At 37.1% G+C, this 17,107-nt stretch overlaps 1 protein-coding gene across 1 annotated transcript; it reads right to left on the reverse strand.

Moving 5' to 3' along the window:
• Nucleotides 1-3,365: 3,365 nt before the first annotated feature.
• Nucleotides 3,366-5,284, reverse strand: LOC112191352 (transcription factor MYB20). The gene is made up of 3 exons (XM_024330666.2): nt 4,952-5,284; nt 4,405-4,534; nt 3,366-4,068 (listed from the first exon to the last, which is right to left on the reverse strand). Exons 1-3 carry the CDS (start codon nt 5,082-5,084, stop codon nt 3,459-3,461), a joined length of 873 nt encoding a protein of 290 aa, XP_024186434.1. The 5' UTR covers nt 5,085-5,284; the 3' UTR covers nt 3,366-3,458.
• Between the last annotated feature and the right edge of the window lie 11,823 nt (nt 5,285-17,107).

Genomic DNA, 17,107 nt, shown 5'->3' on the forward strand with positions numbered 1-17,107 from the left:
ACGCCAACGCTAACGGACCGCCGCCAATGCCTATAGCCCCACCTTTACTAGCAACATGGTCTAACACAATTCTGCCGTCAAAGACAAAGCCCACATACCCGCCGTCCTCCTTACCTAAAGCTGAGCTAGAAAGCTCACAGCCACCATCAGGACCCAAAACTACGATCAATGGATCTAGACCCGCCTCAGATGCATCACCGCTAGACACAATCTTCGTATTGCTTACGACCGAAGCATCACAACTAGCATCAGACGATGTCCCCCCAATCAAGAACTGACCCCGACCTAAGCGAGAGGGAGAAGCCACTAGAGCGGACAACCTGCACCAATCCACCACCATCTTCCACAACAGCCCCGTCGCCTCAAACCACAGCATCTTGGCCAGACAGAAAAATGATAGAAAGGAGGAGGCCAAAGCCAACCCATACCATCAAGAAAAGGTGACGATGGACAAGGTGACCCAAGAGCCCGGCAATCCCAAACCCATGCACCTTCAGTTTGATGGCTAGGTAAAACCCTAACAGAGCAAAAAGAGACGCAAACCATTTTCCCCAATTTTTTAATTAGAAAAGGACTTGAGTGATAATATAAGAGCATAGGTTAAACTTTTTTTTTTGAATCTAAGGAGGTTAGCCATTTATTGAAATTGAAAGATTACAAAGATACGATGCCAAAAGGCATAAAAAAGAAAAGAAAATAAAACCGAAAGGAAAAGATGCAAAAATTGCATGTGAAATACAAAAACTTAAAAATGCAAGAGTAGCAACGCTGAAACACAACGCTGATTTTACACTATGGATTGCAAGCCGTGTAGTGAAATGAGTAGTCAGTGGTTTGACTACCCATGCAATCCCGACGCACAACTTGACCAAAACCAAATTGGCGCTGGAATGAGGGCACTCTCCCACCTAAAGATCGAAGCCAGCCAAGGGTGTCAGAACATGGCCATGTTGGCAGACGATCTTTCACAAACAAATACCAAAGACATGGGTCTTGAATCTAATACCAATGCACAAGAGCCCCAAGCCAATCTAGCAGCTGATAAACAACCCACCAAAATAATGGGCCGTACTCCAAGCCCAGTCTCCACCCAGATCCCAGACCCGGACCCGTTTGCAAAGACCACTTGGATCCCAGATCCGGATCCTACTGCATCGCAGCGGCGAGATCCCAGACCATTGACCCAGCACCACCGCCTGCTCGATCTTTGATACCCAGTCCACCATACTGTGCTCATTTGCGTATCTAAGTCTCAAGATCAGTGGGACGTGAATACCAAGGATTATTGGAAGATTGACTTGTTTGGATAATTGTTTTGATTGTAAAGAAAGTCAGATAAGTTGTAAATCAAGTTAGCTGTGTTGCTAGTGAATGTGATTGTTATGAACATCACTACTTGAGTTATGTAAACTTATTGATTCATATTGGATTTATTTTCTCGTGTTGGCTATGTTACAAGCCACACAGTGAAGTTTCCTCAGTGGAGAGGTTTACACTGCGTTAGCAATTGTTGTGTTGGCTTTGGAATACATTCCTATTCATACATCATTTTCAATTGAGCCATATACAATAATCACCTTAAACAGTTTGTTCTATCTGATATTTTCAAAGCTTTAGTGAAAGCGTCAAGTAATTAAACAAGAAATAATCAAAATTAAAGGAGATAATGACTTTGTAACTTAAAGACAATTTCTTTCCCACTTGAACAAGGCAGGCTCGTAAAACTTCATTTTTCAAATAAATAAGGCAACAAAGTTTACCAGTATGTATAATCTAAATGGTTGACCACTATATAAACCTTACTACGAACCTTTCATGATTTGTTGGCTAAAAAACAGAACATACAATATTCTTCAAAAAAAGAAAGTGAAAAAAAAAAAAAGACTAGCCAATATAAGTTTTGTAAATATATATTCTAATTTATTCCGGCTTTTGATTTGTTATCATGTACAATTATAATAGATGATGACAACTGAGAGTGTGAATAGCAGCCGCTAGGTACGAGGGTTTTCAAGGCTGGCTTTTGTTCCATGTATGGTGTTTCCTATGACAGGGATTCTGCATTATACAAGAATGAGAAGAAAAGAAGAATATATGGGAACAAGTGGTGTCGTCTCTTTAACATTCTCCTCTTCAACTTGAACCTAGTAATTAGGGGAAACTAACTTGATAGAAAGAGAGGGAGGTTTTGGTGTGATGTGGACCCACGAAATTATAAAAGCCAGCCTAATTGAGAGAGAGAGAGAGAGAGTATGGAGGTTATAGTGCTAAGCCATGGCATGGCCAACAGGGTTCATTGGCTCTGACCAATCCTGTACGTGTCACCCTTCTTACATTACTAGTGCCGGGAATACCACAATTATTTTCCAGTCTGTAACAAGCTACTCTCATTCCGTCTCGTAGATAATGAAATTACCAAAACACAAAAAAGAAATTTGGTCTCGAGCAATATATCTTTCAAAAAAATTCTTATGGTCAGTATGACGGCTATTTTTAACTTTTCTTTATTTATAGTGAATAAATAATGGTTTTAAGTAGGAATGACTTTTGTCAAAGCAGGGCGGAGTTTTATTAGATACTTGCCTCCAATGGGAGGAGGATTTGAGGACAAATAGGATATTGTGCTCTCCATCTCCAAACCTGCCATAATAATATATACATATATATAATTTATATATATTAATTTATTTTTTATAATATAAATCACAAATATATATATATATATATATATATTACTTTAATGATTACACTTTTATAATATAGAAGGCATCATATAAACCCTAAGATCATAAAAAAGACAATATGAGAAAAAAAATTATTTTATGTATTAAATTCTTGTTGAGGATTTGGGGCCGGTTTGGAGGCCTTGCCCCTAGTGGGGATGGAGACGGGGAATCCCCAATATATTTTTATTGGGGATTCGGACGAAGATGTGGGTGGAGAATGACCTCGGAGATGAGGATGGTATTGTGATCCTCATTCTCAACCCGCCTCATTGTCATCCCTAATTTTAAGTCTAAAACTAAAATTTTCTAATAAGCTATAAAAATTACAACACATGGACTTTACTAATTGATTCATGTCACACATGAAATTGCCCATGTAAGTAATGAACTCTTATATGACAAAAAAGCTTCTCAAAGCAAATGACACGATCCAACCTCTTTCTCATCTGTACTTAATTAATGGTCCAAGATCAAGATTCTAAGTAGTAAAAGACTAAAAGGTGCTATACAAGCTTGTTTTTATTTTCTAACACAAGTGCCTCGGATTTTCTTTTATTTTCTAACACAAGTGCCCAGGATTTTCCTCGTTCACTCCATCCAGTCTGGATGGGATTTTGCTTGTTGCAGAACAAATTGGTATTCTGTCTATTCTTTATTTATTCATACTCTTTGAAATGTAATTAACAAGCAATTAAATTACAAATAATCAAAGTGGAATTCTTTTTCCCCTTTTTACAAAACCCCAAATGCCCAGGATTCTTGGCCCCAACTGCTGAAGTCATCATCCCACAAGCCCATGGTGTCATTGTTGATAATGATGTGGTTGTTGTTGTTGTTGCTGCTGCTGTAATCACAATTTGGCCATCCAAAATCTGGTAGATATTGCAAGTCTTCGAGAAAGTTGGAGGATGAATTTGAACAAGATGAAGAAGATGAAGTTGATGAAGAAGGAGCACAATTAGGAACAAGATGAATCTCATGCGGCTCAATAAGTGGAACTTCATCTATGCAGAACCCATTCAAGAGCTCATGTTCATCATGATCCATTGTCACAAATTCAACTTTGTCTTCGACTTTGGCCCCCTCATTGATTTGGTCAATTTCGAATGTGTCATCAGTAGCTGTACAAGATTGTTCTTCTTGTTGCTGCTGTTGCTCTTGATCATTTTGTACATGTTGCTTTTGTTGGGATTGGTTTTCAATCTCATTGCCAATGGGAAGTGGTTTGTGAGTGAGAGGATCAATCCCCATTTTTTTCAGCTTCTTCTTGATGTGGGTATTCCAGTGATTTTTGATCTCATTATCAGTTCTTCCAGGGAGATGAGAAGCAATCTTAGACCATCTACAAGAAAATAATGAAAAATCAGTAATAATATAAAATAAAAAAATTGGATTTGGTAAAAAATAAAAAGACTTTATGGCCCCCAGAAAGGGTCCAAGTATATCTAGCTGTCCTACAAATTAAAAACCAGAAAAAAGAATGCGCAGAAGGACAAAGACTGCATAATCAGGAGTGTTGCTTATTTGATCACAAGTCAAAAGAAAAATTATATAGGTCTTGGTGAGCAAGCTCTCATTTCCCAGAAGGTGAAGTGCATACAGATTATATCTGAACTTCAGCTTAGCATGGTCTTATTATTACCCAATTATAAAGAAATAAATGTCTAATAATTTTTACCTGTTTCCAAGTTGGGCATGAAGATCAATGACCATCTTCTCTTCATGTTCAGATAACAGACCTCTCTTCAAGTCTGGCCTGAGATAGTTGGTCCATCTCAGCCTGCAGCTTTTTCCACACCTTAACAATCCTGCAATGACAACCACCAGCCAGAACTATAATCAATAAACTGATTAATATTATCTTCATTTGGGCATACAAATTTCCAGCTGCAATTCTGAAAAAAACTTTTGCTGGTTAATCTTTTCAAATTATTAAGCTCACTTCCTTTTCCCAGAGAAAAAAAAAATACAGTGAAAAAAAAAAAAAAACAGAGCCACCCTGTTTCATTTTTCTGTGAAAAATAAAGAAGATACAAAACAAACCCAGTTTCTGAAAACAAGCACCAGGTTTTCAGACGTATAAAACTCAAACATAGTGAACGTGTATAAGTACTGCCACCCCTCTCCCCCTGAAGAAAGAAAAGGAAAAATAAAAAATTCAAAAACCCCTCTCTCTCTAGAATGTGGTGCATGGCATAACACAAGTATATGAATAAATATGAGACCTGCAAGCTTAGGTACAGCTCTCCAACAGCATTGGCCATTGGTGAGGATGAAGTTAATGAGCTTCTTGTCCTCTTCGGCTGTCCAAGGCCCCTTCTTCAACCCAACCTTATCACAACATGGTTGCCTCCCCATTATCTCTTTCTTTCTTCCCCCACCAAGCTAATCTCTCAGCTAGCGCACCAAAAATTCTTCCCTTGTCTCAAAGCCAAGCTAGGATTTGAGACAAACAGTGTTATATGCTTGAGCAGATAAACAAGCCAAGCTAGCTACACACCTTAGCTAGCTCCACCACCCACATATATATACACAGAAAAATAAATAAATCCAAGCACCCAAAGACTTCTATATATGGACTTGGCTCTGCCTGGCTGTTAGGATATAAAAAAACAATTATATTCAATTCATTTTCCTTTGCTTTCAAATAATTTTATCACAAATTGAATCATTTTTATTTTTCCGGGTGCTTGTTAGCTTTTGTCAAACTCTGTACATGTGTCAAAATAAGGGCTAAACGCGTAGCACACGTGCTGGCGTCTTCATCAGATAGCTCCACCTCATCGACCCTCCGTTGCTTGCGTTTCAAGCGTGGTCTTGATGGATCCAAAACGACGCCGCTCCAAATTTTAGTGAAGAAGTACTTTAGAGTTTGGAACTTTGGAAATACTAATAACAATAACTGCTTTTCTACTAAAGATTATGGTGTATCTCTGTCTCCCTCTCTGTCTTTAATTAGTCTTCTGCACGAAGCAAAACCTTATGACTAATTAACAGATAATTAGAGAGCACAAGAGAATAATTAATTTGAGCTCGTTGATCATTCATTATCATAACGAGAATGAAAGCAAGTGATGGAATTGATAATTAGAGAAATTTAATTAAATCAATTCAAGTTATGATTGAAAAGTTCCTTTTGATTTTATTGGTTGATTAATTAAGGAGTAATATATGAAGCACACAGTTTACACTTACTTATGTGTAGGAGGAGTATACGTACGACCCCACATACTTTTGTTTTAAGCAAAATTTTCCCTAATTACTGCTCATAACCCTATTCTTCCCGTACAACACAAATGATAAAAGAAAGGAATGAATGCATATAGTATCATTAATGTTTTCACTATTCTCCATTGAAAATAATGTCACACCATACAGTCCGATAAACCGGCATATGCACATCCCATTTTCTGATAAACCGCACTAATTATTTGAGAGAAACTAAGTTTATACACTTGAACAAAACTACTAATTATTTAAAGGAAAAATCATATGTACAGTATCTAACTTTTGGTCAATTCTAAACTTTTGTATCTCAAGTTTTAAAAATATTAGAATGGTACCTGAGGTTCTGACTCTGACCCAACAATACCATCTGAAGCCGTTAGCTCCGTTACACAGGCTACCAGCTGACAAATTTTGAAGGGTAATTTCGTCCTTCTTCTGTTCCTCTCCTCCAAAGCTGAACAGTTGCAAGTTGGGAATGACTATTTATGAGGGCCTTAATCTTCTTGAAAGATGAAACAACATATATTGGCAAAAATCCTTCAGGGTCTTTGTTTCTGAACCTCATAAGATGATTAGTTGTAGCTAAGTTCAGATCGTTGAAATAATACTCCACCGTACCTGATTCAAAATCTTGGAAGTAGCTTCATTGGAAAGCTGGTGAGTCTTGGAGGAAGCAGCATGATCCGCCTGAGGTTGTTCCTCTGAGGGCTGCTGCTCTTGGTCTCCGGCAAATCCAGCAACGTAATACTAATGATGATGGTACTGAACCGGCAACTAATGACCATGATGGACCGACACCACGTGAGGAGGCGGAGGAGGCATCACCTGGATTCAAACATGCATGGTAAGGCGTCGAAGGCGGAGTAGACATGGACCTGAGCCACAAGAGATGGTACCAGTGTGTCTGCAGCGGTGGGGCTCTAATTAGGGACGAACTTAGGGGCCTGGACATATATATGGCTAAAAAAAAGGATTTTGTCCATTTACCCCATTTCTAGATATTTTTTTTCCCACTTACCCCATTAAGTTTTTTTAATTATCCCTTCCCCAAAACACTCTAAGGAAATCTCCCCTAATACCCCATTATTATTATTATTATTATTATTATTATTATTATTATTATTTTTTAGACTATTTTACCCTCACCCTTTTGTTACTTAGAGAGAGAGAGAGAAAAAAAATGGAAGAGAGAGAAACCATAGGAGACTTCGCTGGAGCCCGATCACCGGCCGTCGGATTCCGATCACAGGTCACCGGCCGTCGGATTCCTATCATCGGTCGCGGGAATTCGGTCATCGATAGTAGGAATCCTATCGTCAGATTCCGACCAACTTTTGCCGGATTCCGATCACCGGCTGCCACCCACCGGACTTCTCCGAAAACCTCGCTGGAGGTCCTCAAAGAGATTGTTGAAGATCTCATAGGTCACTGGAAATGTTTATTGCCCCCAAATAGACGTCTATTAGGAGGCAATAGAGGTTTATGAAACCTCGTCAGAAGTTTTCAAAGAGGTTGTTGTAGATCTCATATGGGGCCGGAGAGGTTTATTGCCTCCCTAAATAAATCTGTATTGCCCCCCAATAGAACTTTATGTCTCCAGAATGGAAACTAATCTCCATAAAATTAGACAAATAAAACTTTAATTAAAGAAAAAAAGGAGGAGATTACATCAATCCAAAACATTTGTTGCCCCCCAATAGACGTCTATTGCCCCCCAGTAGACTTTTATCAGACGTCTATTGAGGAGCAATAAACGTGTATTAGCCCCAAATAAAACTCTCTCTCTCTCTCTCTCTCTCTCTCTCTCTCTCTCTCTCTCTCTCTCTCTCTCTCTCTCTCTCTCTCTCTCTCTCTCTCTCTCTCTTTCTGGGCCTTCTGCCCTCATTTTATTAAAAAAGAAAAAGAAAAAGAGAGATAGAGAAGAGAAAACTGTGCAAATAAAACCTCATTCCCTAATTGGATTAAAATAATGGAGTCGGAGCTCCCTTCTAAAAAAAAATGGAGTCAGAGCTCAAGGACCTAAATTCCACACCAAAAGCTGACTTGCCGCCATAGAGCTGACGGGTTTGGAGCCTCCATGGCGCAGCAGTGCAGGCGTCGTGCTGGGGGGAGAGAGAGAGAGAGAGAGAGAGAGAGAGAGAGAGAGAGAGAGAGAGAGTGTGGCATGATAGTAGTTATTTAGTTATGTTGAGGTCAGAATAGTCATTTTAATTTAAATTGGGTTAATAGGAATAAAAATTTGTTACTGGGGTAAGTGGGATAATTTTGCTTCATTTTGGTGCTTTGGATCAAGATCCCTAAAAAAAATGTTTTGTGATAGAGATGGACCTAATAGAGAATCGGATAGTATGGGTTCGCCTTGTTCCATTGAAAATCTTAATTTAATGGTCTCTTGGGTTAGGGAGTTAAGGGCTCTTGCTCTTTGAGTTTGTTAGGGACATCATTGAGTAGAAAAATATGTGCAAATATGATATCTCCTACTCCCAAGTATAGGAGGTCAAGTTTTAGTAAAGGGAAAGTGAGAGTATCGTACCCAAGGGATTGAGTAACTCTACCCTAACTAGATCACCGTGAAAATAAAACCTAGAAAACACATGTGAGTCTATCTTTTTACAAATTAATAGTCTCGGCCCTTTGGAAGCCAAAACTATCAATAATGATATTTACAATGGTAAAGTGGTGAATCTGCTTGGTTTATTTTAATTATTTATAAAGTAAACTAAGTTGCACAAAAATAAACTAAGCTAATAAATACAAAATATAATAGAGACTTTGATCAATGAGATAAATAGGTTGTAAGGCATCACACCTAACCTCCTTTGTGCCAAATCTAAGTAACCAAATCTAACATGCACATGCCAAGATGGAATCCCCCTCGGTTCTCTTGATTATTGATAGGAGCATTTTTATGCGACGTTTTAATAATTATTTCCTCATATTTTTCTTAGTTATTTCCTTTATTTAATCATTTTTAATTTAGTTTTTATTTTATAGGTACATTGAAATAAATGGAGAAGAAGAATGAGCCATGAAGATCATATCCTCCATCATCCACCTTGAAGGCTTGCTTCCAAGATTCAAGATCCAACCATCTAGCTCTCCATCTCCATCTCCACTCACGGTGTAATTCGTTCCTTTTCCTTGTAACCTTTTTGGTTTCCTTGTTTGATTTCGTATGAACTTGTTTCTAGTTAACAATAACGTTTAGGGCAAAGTTTAAGCCCAATTTCTATGTTTAAATAAAGTTTTCAAATTCTATAATTGAGATTCTAAGTTGCTTATGTGAGTTTGTTCGATTAAATTTGCTTTACAGAAAATTTTTATATGTTTATCTTATTTGGGTCGACACTTATAGGATTTGCATGTAATTGGTGCTAGGTTTAAGAACATGAATCAACTTTTTTCTTTGTGTAACTTGAATCAAAAGTAGTAAAGGTTCTGGACAAGAATCGAATTTAATTGAAGAGGATTGCAATTAGGTGGACTTTTCCATAACTAAGTTGTACACTTGAGTTGATAACCTTTCTCTATGTGTAATGCGTTAAACATGTTATGATTAACTAGCTTTCTAGTGCTTGAATGCATGTTTGATAGGATTGATCTAGGTGCTTTCGCTTAGGTTAATTAGCATTGAAAAGTAAAATATGGGAAATCATTTGCTTTCGAATGTTTCACATGATCAACTCCTTTCTCATGACTTAGATGAACAATTATAGGGTTTGAATCGAATTTGATTACATGGAATTGGTTTTGATCTTTGTTCCTTGCGTTCCACCCTTGTATATATGTTTTTACGTTTTCTTTATTTGATTTACTTTAACTTTTGATTTTATAATTCTTAAACCCCCCTTTTATTTCGTTATTTGTATATATTCTTTTTGTAAATAATACTTTTTACTTTTACTAATTAATTAATTGTTTTTGCAATTACAGGTGTACCCTCAATCCCCGGAATAGAACGATCCCTATTTGCTTATACTACTAACGATAATTTCAGGGTTAAATTATGCACTTGTTTTTAGCGCATCAATTATCGAGTAACCAAGAAACAATTATACTAGAGAATGTATTTAAGCTACACCTTGATTATTGGACATAACTCTCTTACAAACCTGTTAGTTTCTACCTATTCCTTGATTATTGGACACAAGTAGACCTATGTAAATGCAAGCTAAGATCCTTTGATTATCGGACACTTAAGCCACATCCACATGATAAGCCCAATTGTAAGGACCCAAGCAACCTTATTTGATTATCACAAGATTACCATTTCTACATTTGCAACATGCTTTAGTTTACTAAGTTTGTCAAGCCTAGCATACTTCCATGAAATTATCAACACTTACCAACCTTAGGTGACAAATCTAAGATGCATAAATGATGAACAATTAAACTAGCAAAGTAGAAATTCATGGCTTGATCGATATTAAATTTAACTACATAGTTTGTACACAAATTCGGCTAGGGCTAAACCCTAGCCCTAAATTTATTCTACTCACAACTCATGGAAATATACATAAAAGCCTTAAAAGAGTAATACATCATAAAAACAAAGAGAAGATGCTGAGAAAAAGTCACAATACCCACGGGTTTGGTGTGTCAATACCAAACCGAGATGAATCAATCCCCCCACAATCTTTCTAGATGCAAACCAAGAATATGTGATGCTTCAAAGTATAGTATTTTCAGTTTCCTCAAACCCAAAACACTATATAAATCTACAAACACAAAGAGAAGATGAAGAACAAGATTTTATGAATCTATCCACAAGTGTGATTGATCAAAAGGTATAGAATCTCCAGTTTTGATTATCAACCAAAGATACTATACCTCTCTCTCTACACAAAGGCTAAAGAAAACTACCTAATAAACTACCTAAAAGATGAAGAACAAAGGAAAAATGGAGAGGAAATGGAGAGAGGAAGAAGATGAAATGGATGAAGGAATACATGAAAAATGTCCAAAGTGAGGGGAGGGTGTTTTTATAGGCCAAAAGTGATGAATGGAGGGTGGAGATCAAAGGAAATGAAGGGCTAGATGTGATTGACAAATGTGTAAACACAAAATGTGGATCTAGTCTTTAACTCTACATAGAAATGACCTAGAAAGCCCATAGATATTTTGGTGGATGATAAAAAGTAAGGGTAGAAGGGTCATTGTGTAAGGGAACAATGTAATAAATGAGAGACAAAGGTGTAAGAATGAGACCATTTGTCATCTTTCAAATTTTGAATTTCAACATAACCTAGACCTAAACTCTTCCCGCCTAAAATCTCTAACCCTAGTCAACTCTTCCTTGTCCTCCACACATGTTCTCGGCCGGCCAACTCGACCAGAAATGTCCAAAATCCAGCGTTGACCACCGTTGACCTATTTTTTTATCAGTTTGCGCATTCTTCTCCTTTGTTCATTTAATTGAATCTCCATAGAGAGTTCAGAATTGGCCTTTGACTTCTTCATACCAAATGTTCCTCCATGATGCACATCATACTCGTAAAAATTCAGAGCTTAGTTCACTGTGGTGTGACCGGAAATGCTGTCGGAATTCGCACAGGTCCAGTTTTGCAGTTTTTGTCTTTTAGTGCAGAAATTTGCACCAATCTTTTGAAGGCCTTGCATTCTGAAATATCTCTTATACTCTTCATAATAAATTATCCTTAGAGCAAGTTCACCCGTTGGGTCACCGGGTCACCTACTATTCACTACTTTTTAGTGTATATTTTCATTCTCTGGGTCACGAAATACACTGTGCCCGTGACCCAAGGCACGAAATACACTGTGCAGGTCACCATGGTGACCCAGAACACTGTACAGGGTGACCCAGGGCAAGAAATACACTGTGCTTGTGACCCAGAGGGTGAAATTAACACTAAAAAGCAGTGAATAGTGGGTGACCTGGTGACCCAACGAGTGAACTTGCTCTTAGGATGTCTAGAATGGATCTAGAAAGTTTCAACTCATTTGGAGTTCATTTGGTCAGTCTGCCGCTCCTCCTTCCTTGCCTAGCTCGGTTTCTCCTAACCGGAGTAGGAAAATGTGCTAAAGTTGAGTTTTTAGGGCATTTCCAAGTTTTTCCATTATTTCCTATCATGATAAGGAAAACATAATATATATATATATATATATATATATATATATATAAACACAAAAGTTAAGCAAAAGTGCAATATTAGGGGAATAATTACTAGGTAATTATGGACCTAACAGAGTTGGAGCAGAGGCCCAGGGATAATAATGTATTCCCATAAGAATTAGATATTGATTCAACTTGTCTGAATTATTGTCTAGAGATTTGGTTTCTATTGATTTTATTTGATTTGTTAATTCTTCATCACTGAAGACATGGCCGCTAAATACTCATTCTTTGTCTCGATGGATGACTACCTTCCCTATTGAGGAAGATGATGTACGTAATGGTAATGCTGATAATCGAACCAGAGGCGAAGGAGTGGAGAGAGAAAGAAAAAGAGCCTTGGGAGGGGCAGAGAGGACGGTGGAGAGGACTTCTCACATGAAATGAAATTTAAAAATGAAGGAAACCAAGAAAACTAGTGCTCACCAACTTGGGAATTTCCGCCATTTCTGTCAGTTTATTAAGCTCAGAGGGAAAGAATAGAGAGATGAAGATGATGAAGAAGAGATGAGCCTCTTCATACCATCCAACACTTGATAACTCAATTTCAACCAAATTGGAAAATTATATCTTAAGTTGGAATTTTTTTTTTTTCAATTTTCCTCTCTCTATTTTACCTTTTCGTTCTCTAATTTTTTTTTTCGTTTAACTGCTTTTGGTGGAGAAAGAAAGAGAACATATGGGTGAGGATGGCCGACGTACGGTGTTCAGTGAAGAAGTGATTCAGCGGATCAGATTTGAATCGAAACTAGAGAGTGAAGAAAAAAAAAAACAGATAACATCAGAGACTAAAATTACCCATATACCCTTCAATATATGTCAATTGGCTAAAGCCGTAACGGAGCTAGTAGCTCCAGAGATACTACTATTGGATCGAGGTCAGAACTTCAGGTACCATTCTGATAATTTTAAAACTTGAAGTACGAAAGTTTCAAAAATAAAGTAGGAGCAGAAGCCACAGACTAGTGAAATTTGTAAAAATAGTAAAACAGTTTTTTTGGGCTTGAAAGCCCTAAATTTGGGTCCGGAAATAAAACGGGCCAGTCCTTGTTGAGACAAACGCAGGTTTTGGGCCCGAACTTTATATTTCGGCCTAATCTCGGGCCTAGTAAAAATCAAGTTGGGCCTCCTCGTACCTAAGCCTACCAATTTTAGCATTTACCAAGAACATTGACTTTGTTGATGTGCTAGTTATTACGCAAGCTTACCGCCACTTACAAGTTGAAGGTGACTCAAAGATTCTAATTAATAGTATCAAAGGAAGCATTTCAACCCCATGGAGAATTAGGCTTAGTTTGGGATTGATTTTGAAACTGCTTTTGATCTCAAAAGCGCTTCTGATATTGTTTGGTGGTGTTTGGTAAACCATGGAGAATCAGTTTCTGACCCGAAGCGCTTCTCCCAACCACCGAATTGAAGAAGCTACAATTCGTAGCTTTTGATTTCAACTTCTGCGGGAATCAACTCTGGACACGGAAGATTAAATGAAATTTTGATGAATATCCGAATTGGCCTCATGCTTTTCTCACTTTTACATCCTTCTCTCTCGTTCTCTTCCCTCTGCAAAGATCTCGACAACCTCATCTACAGCACCTCCGCCTCTTCCTCTTCCTCTTCACTAAAATTCAAGAGAGCAACATCCCCCAATTTTGAAGAGGTAAAACATCTGACCCATAATTCCAAACTCTCAAAATCAATCAGCAAAGTAGACTCAGACAGTCAGACCCATCTCCATATCTCAAGAGCTCATCAACATTGAATTGAAACCCAGAAAACAATCTCAAAATTCCCAGAAAAGAAACTCATAACGGCACCTGCAAGATTAAAAGCCAACTCAAAATCCCCTTCCCATCTGGGAACAAACTCGACATAATCATCACAGCATCTCACCATGGTTAAATTTCAGAACCCAAAACAAAGCATAGATGCAGAATTCATGAAAGTGAAGAGAGAGTGAAAAAAAAGGGGAAATGAATATGGGTAAATGAAATTGAGCGAAGAAACGGAGTGGAAAGGTAGATCACAAGTAAAAATCAACAAGAATTTGGCTATGTGGCTTTTTTTCCTTCTGCCCTGATCGTTGTGGTTGAGGAGAGATAATGGTCTTCTTCTGTTTTTGTTTAATGTTCGATTATGGACTTCTTGTTTATAAGCTTATTTGATTGTTTTTTTTTTTGGTAATTTGTTGTTTCTTTGGGCTGGTCCCAAATGCACTCCAAAAAAAAAAAAACAAAAGGAAAAAATCAATAGAAAAATGCACTCCACAAGAACAAAAGGAAAAATCAATAGAAAATATAAGAAGAATTAGATGAACATAATTTTTTTTATTTAGTGGTATTTATTTGGGTATTTTTAACATTTATGTCCTTTTTAGTAATTATAAACTATCAAAGCACTTTTTACTCATTGTTTACCAAACACTCTGAAATTGCTTTTCGTTCTCACAGCACTTTCAAAAACAGTTTACTAAACACTCAGCTGCTTCTTGTCACAGCAAAATCAGAAGTGTTTCCTCTCATAGCAAATTTGAAAGTGCTTCCGCTCACAGCACAGCAATCCCAAACTAAGCCTTAAGCAGCTGGTTCGAGATATCAAAATTTTATTCAAAGTTGTCCAGGTATTCAATTTAAGAATGTATGAAGACAAAATTGTTTGTTGCATGTGCTCTAGCTAATTACAGATCATGAGTGGGAATGTCAACTTAGAATCACTCTCTTCCTCTGCTTCTTCTAATGTTCTTTTCTTTAACAATTTATTAAGTTTTGGTTGTGTTAGGAGCTCTTCTTTGTAGCATTGTTTTTTTATTTTATAATTAAAAACATTACAGTGAAATTATATAATTATTAATAGTCATAAGAAGTCATAATATATCCAGTTCAAAACAAAATATAAAACAAAAAACATAATAATAGTACAAAAAAAATTGTCGCTATCATGAATATCTTGCTTGGGTCAAAGTAGATGTGAAAGGTATGTGTCTATTTGTCTCACAAGACACTGATGAAGAATTTTTTTGCAGGAAGCATCCCACTCCACGTCCTCTATTTTGTTTTCGATCTAGAACCTCGCTCGCTGCATGCAAATGTCGATATTAGTGAGTTTTGCAGCCTATATTTGCACTTTCCAAGTCAACTTGGAATTTCAGATTTGACAGCAAGAATCTTTTGTCTACTTCTTAGTTACTTTCCGAATTCCCAAACATAACTTTGACGTCTTTATTGGTTATTTTGCTTGGAATTTCAAGTCCTTACGGATCTTACCAATGCATTAGTATAAAACAGCTGCACAGAAAAAGCCATTTCTTAATTTTCTACATAACAATGCGCCATCGAAGTCTTTGGATTTTCATATTTGGGAATGGAATAATGCAGGTACCAGATCGACGCATGCTTCATATCCAACAATCAAGTGTCCTTTGATTAAATTGATATAGACTTCTAGTGTTCTTTGTTCCTTGGACAATTCCTTTTCGCATGCATGCAGGATCATTATTGTACTACTTCTTCTAGAATTAATTTGAAGTCATATAGACGCGTTAATTACTTTGTAAATACATGGGAAAAAGCAATGACTAAGAGCCGAGCAACGCCATGCCACGGACAAGACAAAAGCTGCAAACCGAGAACGGCAGGACTGCCCATACAGAAGTGCACGAGATGGACGTGAAGGTGGAATAATTACTCTACTATGATTTTAACCATTAGTCATTCTCTTTTAACAACAAAATTTCTGTTATTTCCATCGATCTGATGTTAGAAAACAAGTGTATTTTTTCACGCTCAAAGTAGGCGGATAATGTTAGAATAGAAGAATATGTTAAAATTTAACATGTTTCCGTGATTTATTTTAACGTAAAAACTTTTAAACACAATAACAAAAAAGGCGACATTCAAAATATATTTACCAAGTCCATATTTCATATTCTGTACTCAGAGATGGATCACCAAATACTAGCTTCGAAATAGCCATTGGACTTTGCCAATAGTGTTGCTATGTTACACTGCAAGGTACATGCTTCAAAATATATATATATATATATATATATATATATATATGATGGAATCAAATAAAGTCGATATATATACTGTTTATAGAAGACTTCCTTTCAGGGAAAATTGTACGTGAATAAACAACAGAATCTTCCCGTTTAAAAAAAAACAACATAATCTTTTCTTTTCAAATCGTTACACAGTAACACTGAAAATGTAACATCAAACTTACTTTCTACTGTTGGTTCATTTGGAAATGGCGCTGCAAGGCAATTTTTGAACTAAGTTTTTGTGTGCCCTTTAAATTTCCTGGTGTGATCCTTGGATATACCTATGAATGGTTTAAAGCAAGTCAAAAGTCTATTCCCTCTAGAAGAGTTCACATGGAGTTGCTATCTTGGAACAAACCTATGGCTGGTCATTTCAAACTTAATGTTGATGGTTCAAAATCAAGAAATGTAGCATTAATTGGCGCTGGTGGTCTCATTAGAGACTCCTCTGGTAACTGGATTAGTGGCTTCATGTGCAATATTGGGTTTGGAGAAGTTTTGCAAGCTGAAGTGGGATGAAGGTTGCCTTGGACTTGTCAATCACTCATTTTGGAAATTGAGTCTAACTCTGCTGTTTCGGTGAACCTTCTCAAGCAAGATGACATTGATTATCACCCTTTGGGCACCATCTTGATTAATTGCAAACAGTTTATGCAATATTTCAACTACTCTCAAGTCTAACATGTTCATAGAGAAAGAAATATGGCAGCTGATATTCTTGCCAAGGCCAGTGTCTCTGGAATTTGTCTCTCCAAAGACCTCCTGCTATGGTTACCAGTATCTTGATGACATTGCTGTTGTAGCTCACCCTAGAATATTTTCTAGCAGTCTGAGCTAGGCTCTTTGTTGCTTTTCTTTCTCGGCCTTTGGCCCCCAATGTACCCAAAAAAACCCTTACTTTCTGTTCAAGTGTGCATTTTTCTTGAAAAGATGTTTTGAGGTATCCATTGAAAATATGCAGTCTGAACTCTGAACAAGAAT

Source organism: Rosa chinensis, chromosome 3 (genome assembly GCF_002994745.2).
Source record: "Rosa chinensis cultivar Old Blush chromosome 3, RchiOBHm-V2, whole genome shotgun sequence".
NCBI classification, from domain to species: Eukaryota; Viridiplantae; Streptophyta; class Magnoliopsida; order Rosales; family Rosaceae; genus Rosa; species Rosa chinensis.

Bases quoted from the DNA above. Each gene is read 5' to 3' on its own strand.
- LOC112191352 (XM_024330666.2), bottom strand. From the start codon at position 5,084: ATGGGGAGGCAACCATGTTGTGATAAGGTTGGGTTGAAGAAGGGGCCT. The intron at 4,535-4,951 runs GTCTCATATTTA...TTGTCATTGCAG, and splicing joins AGCTGTACCTAAGCTTGCAG to GATTGTTAAGGTGTGGAAAA. The intron at 4,069-4,404 runs GTAAAAATTATT...ATTTTCTTGTAG, and splicing joins CATGCCCAACTTGGAAACAG to ATGGTCTAAGATTGCTTCTC.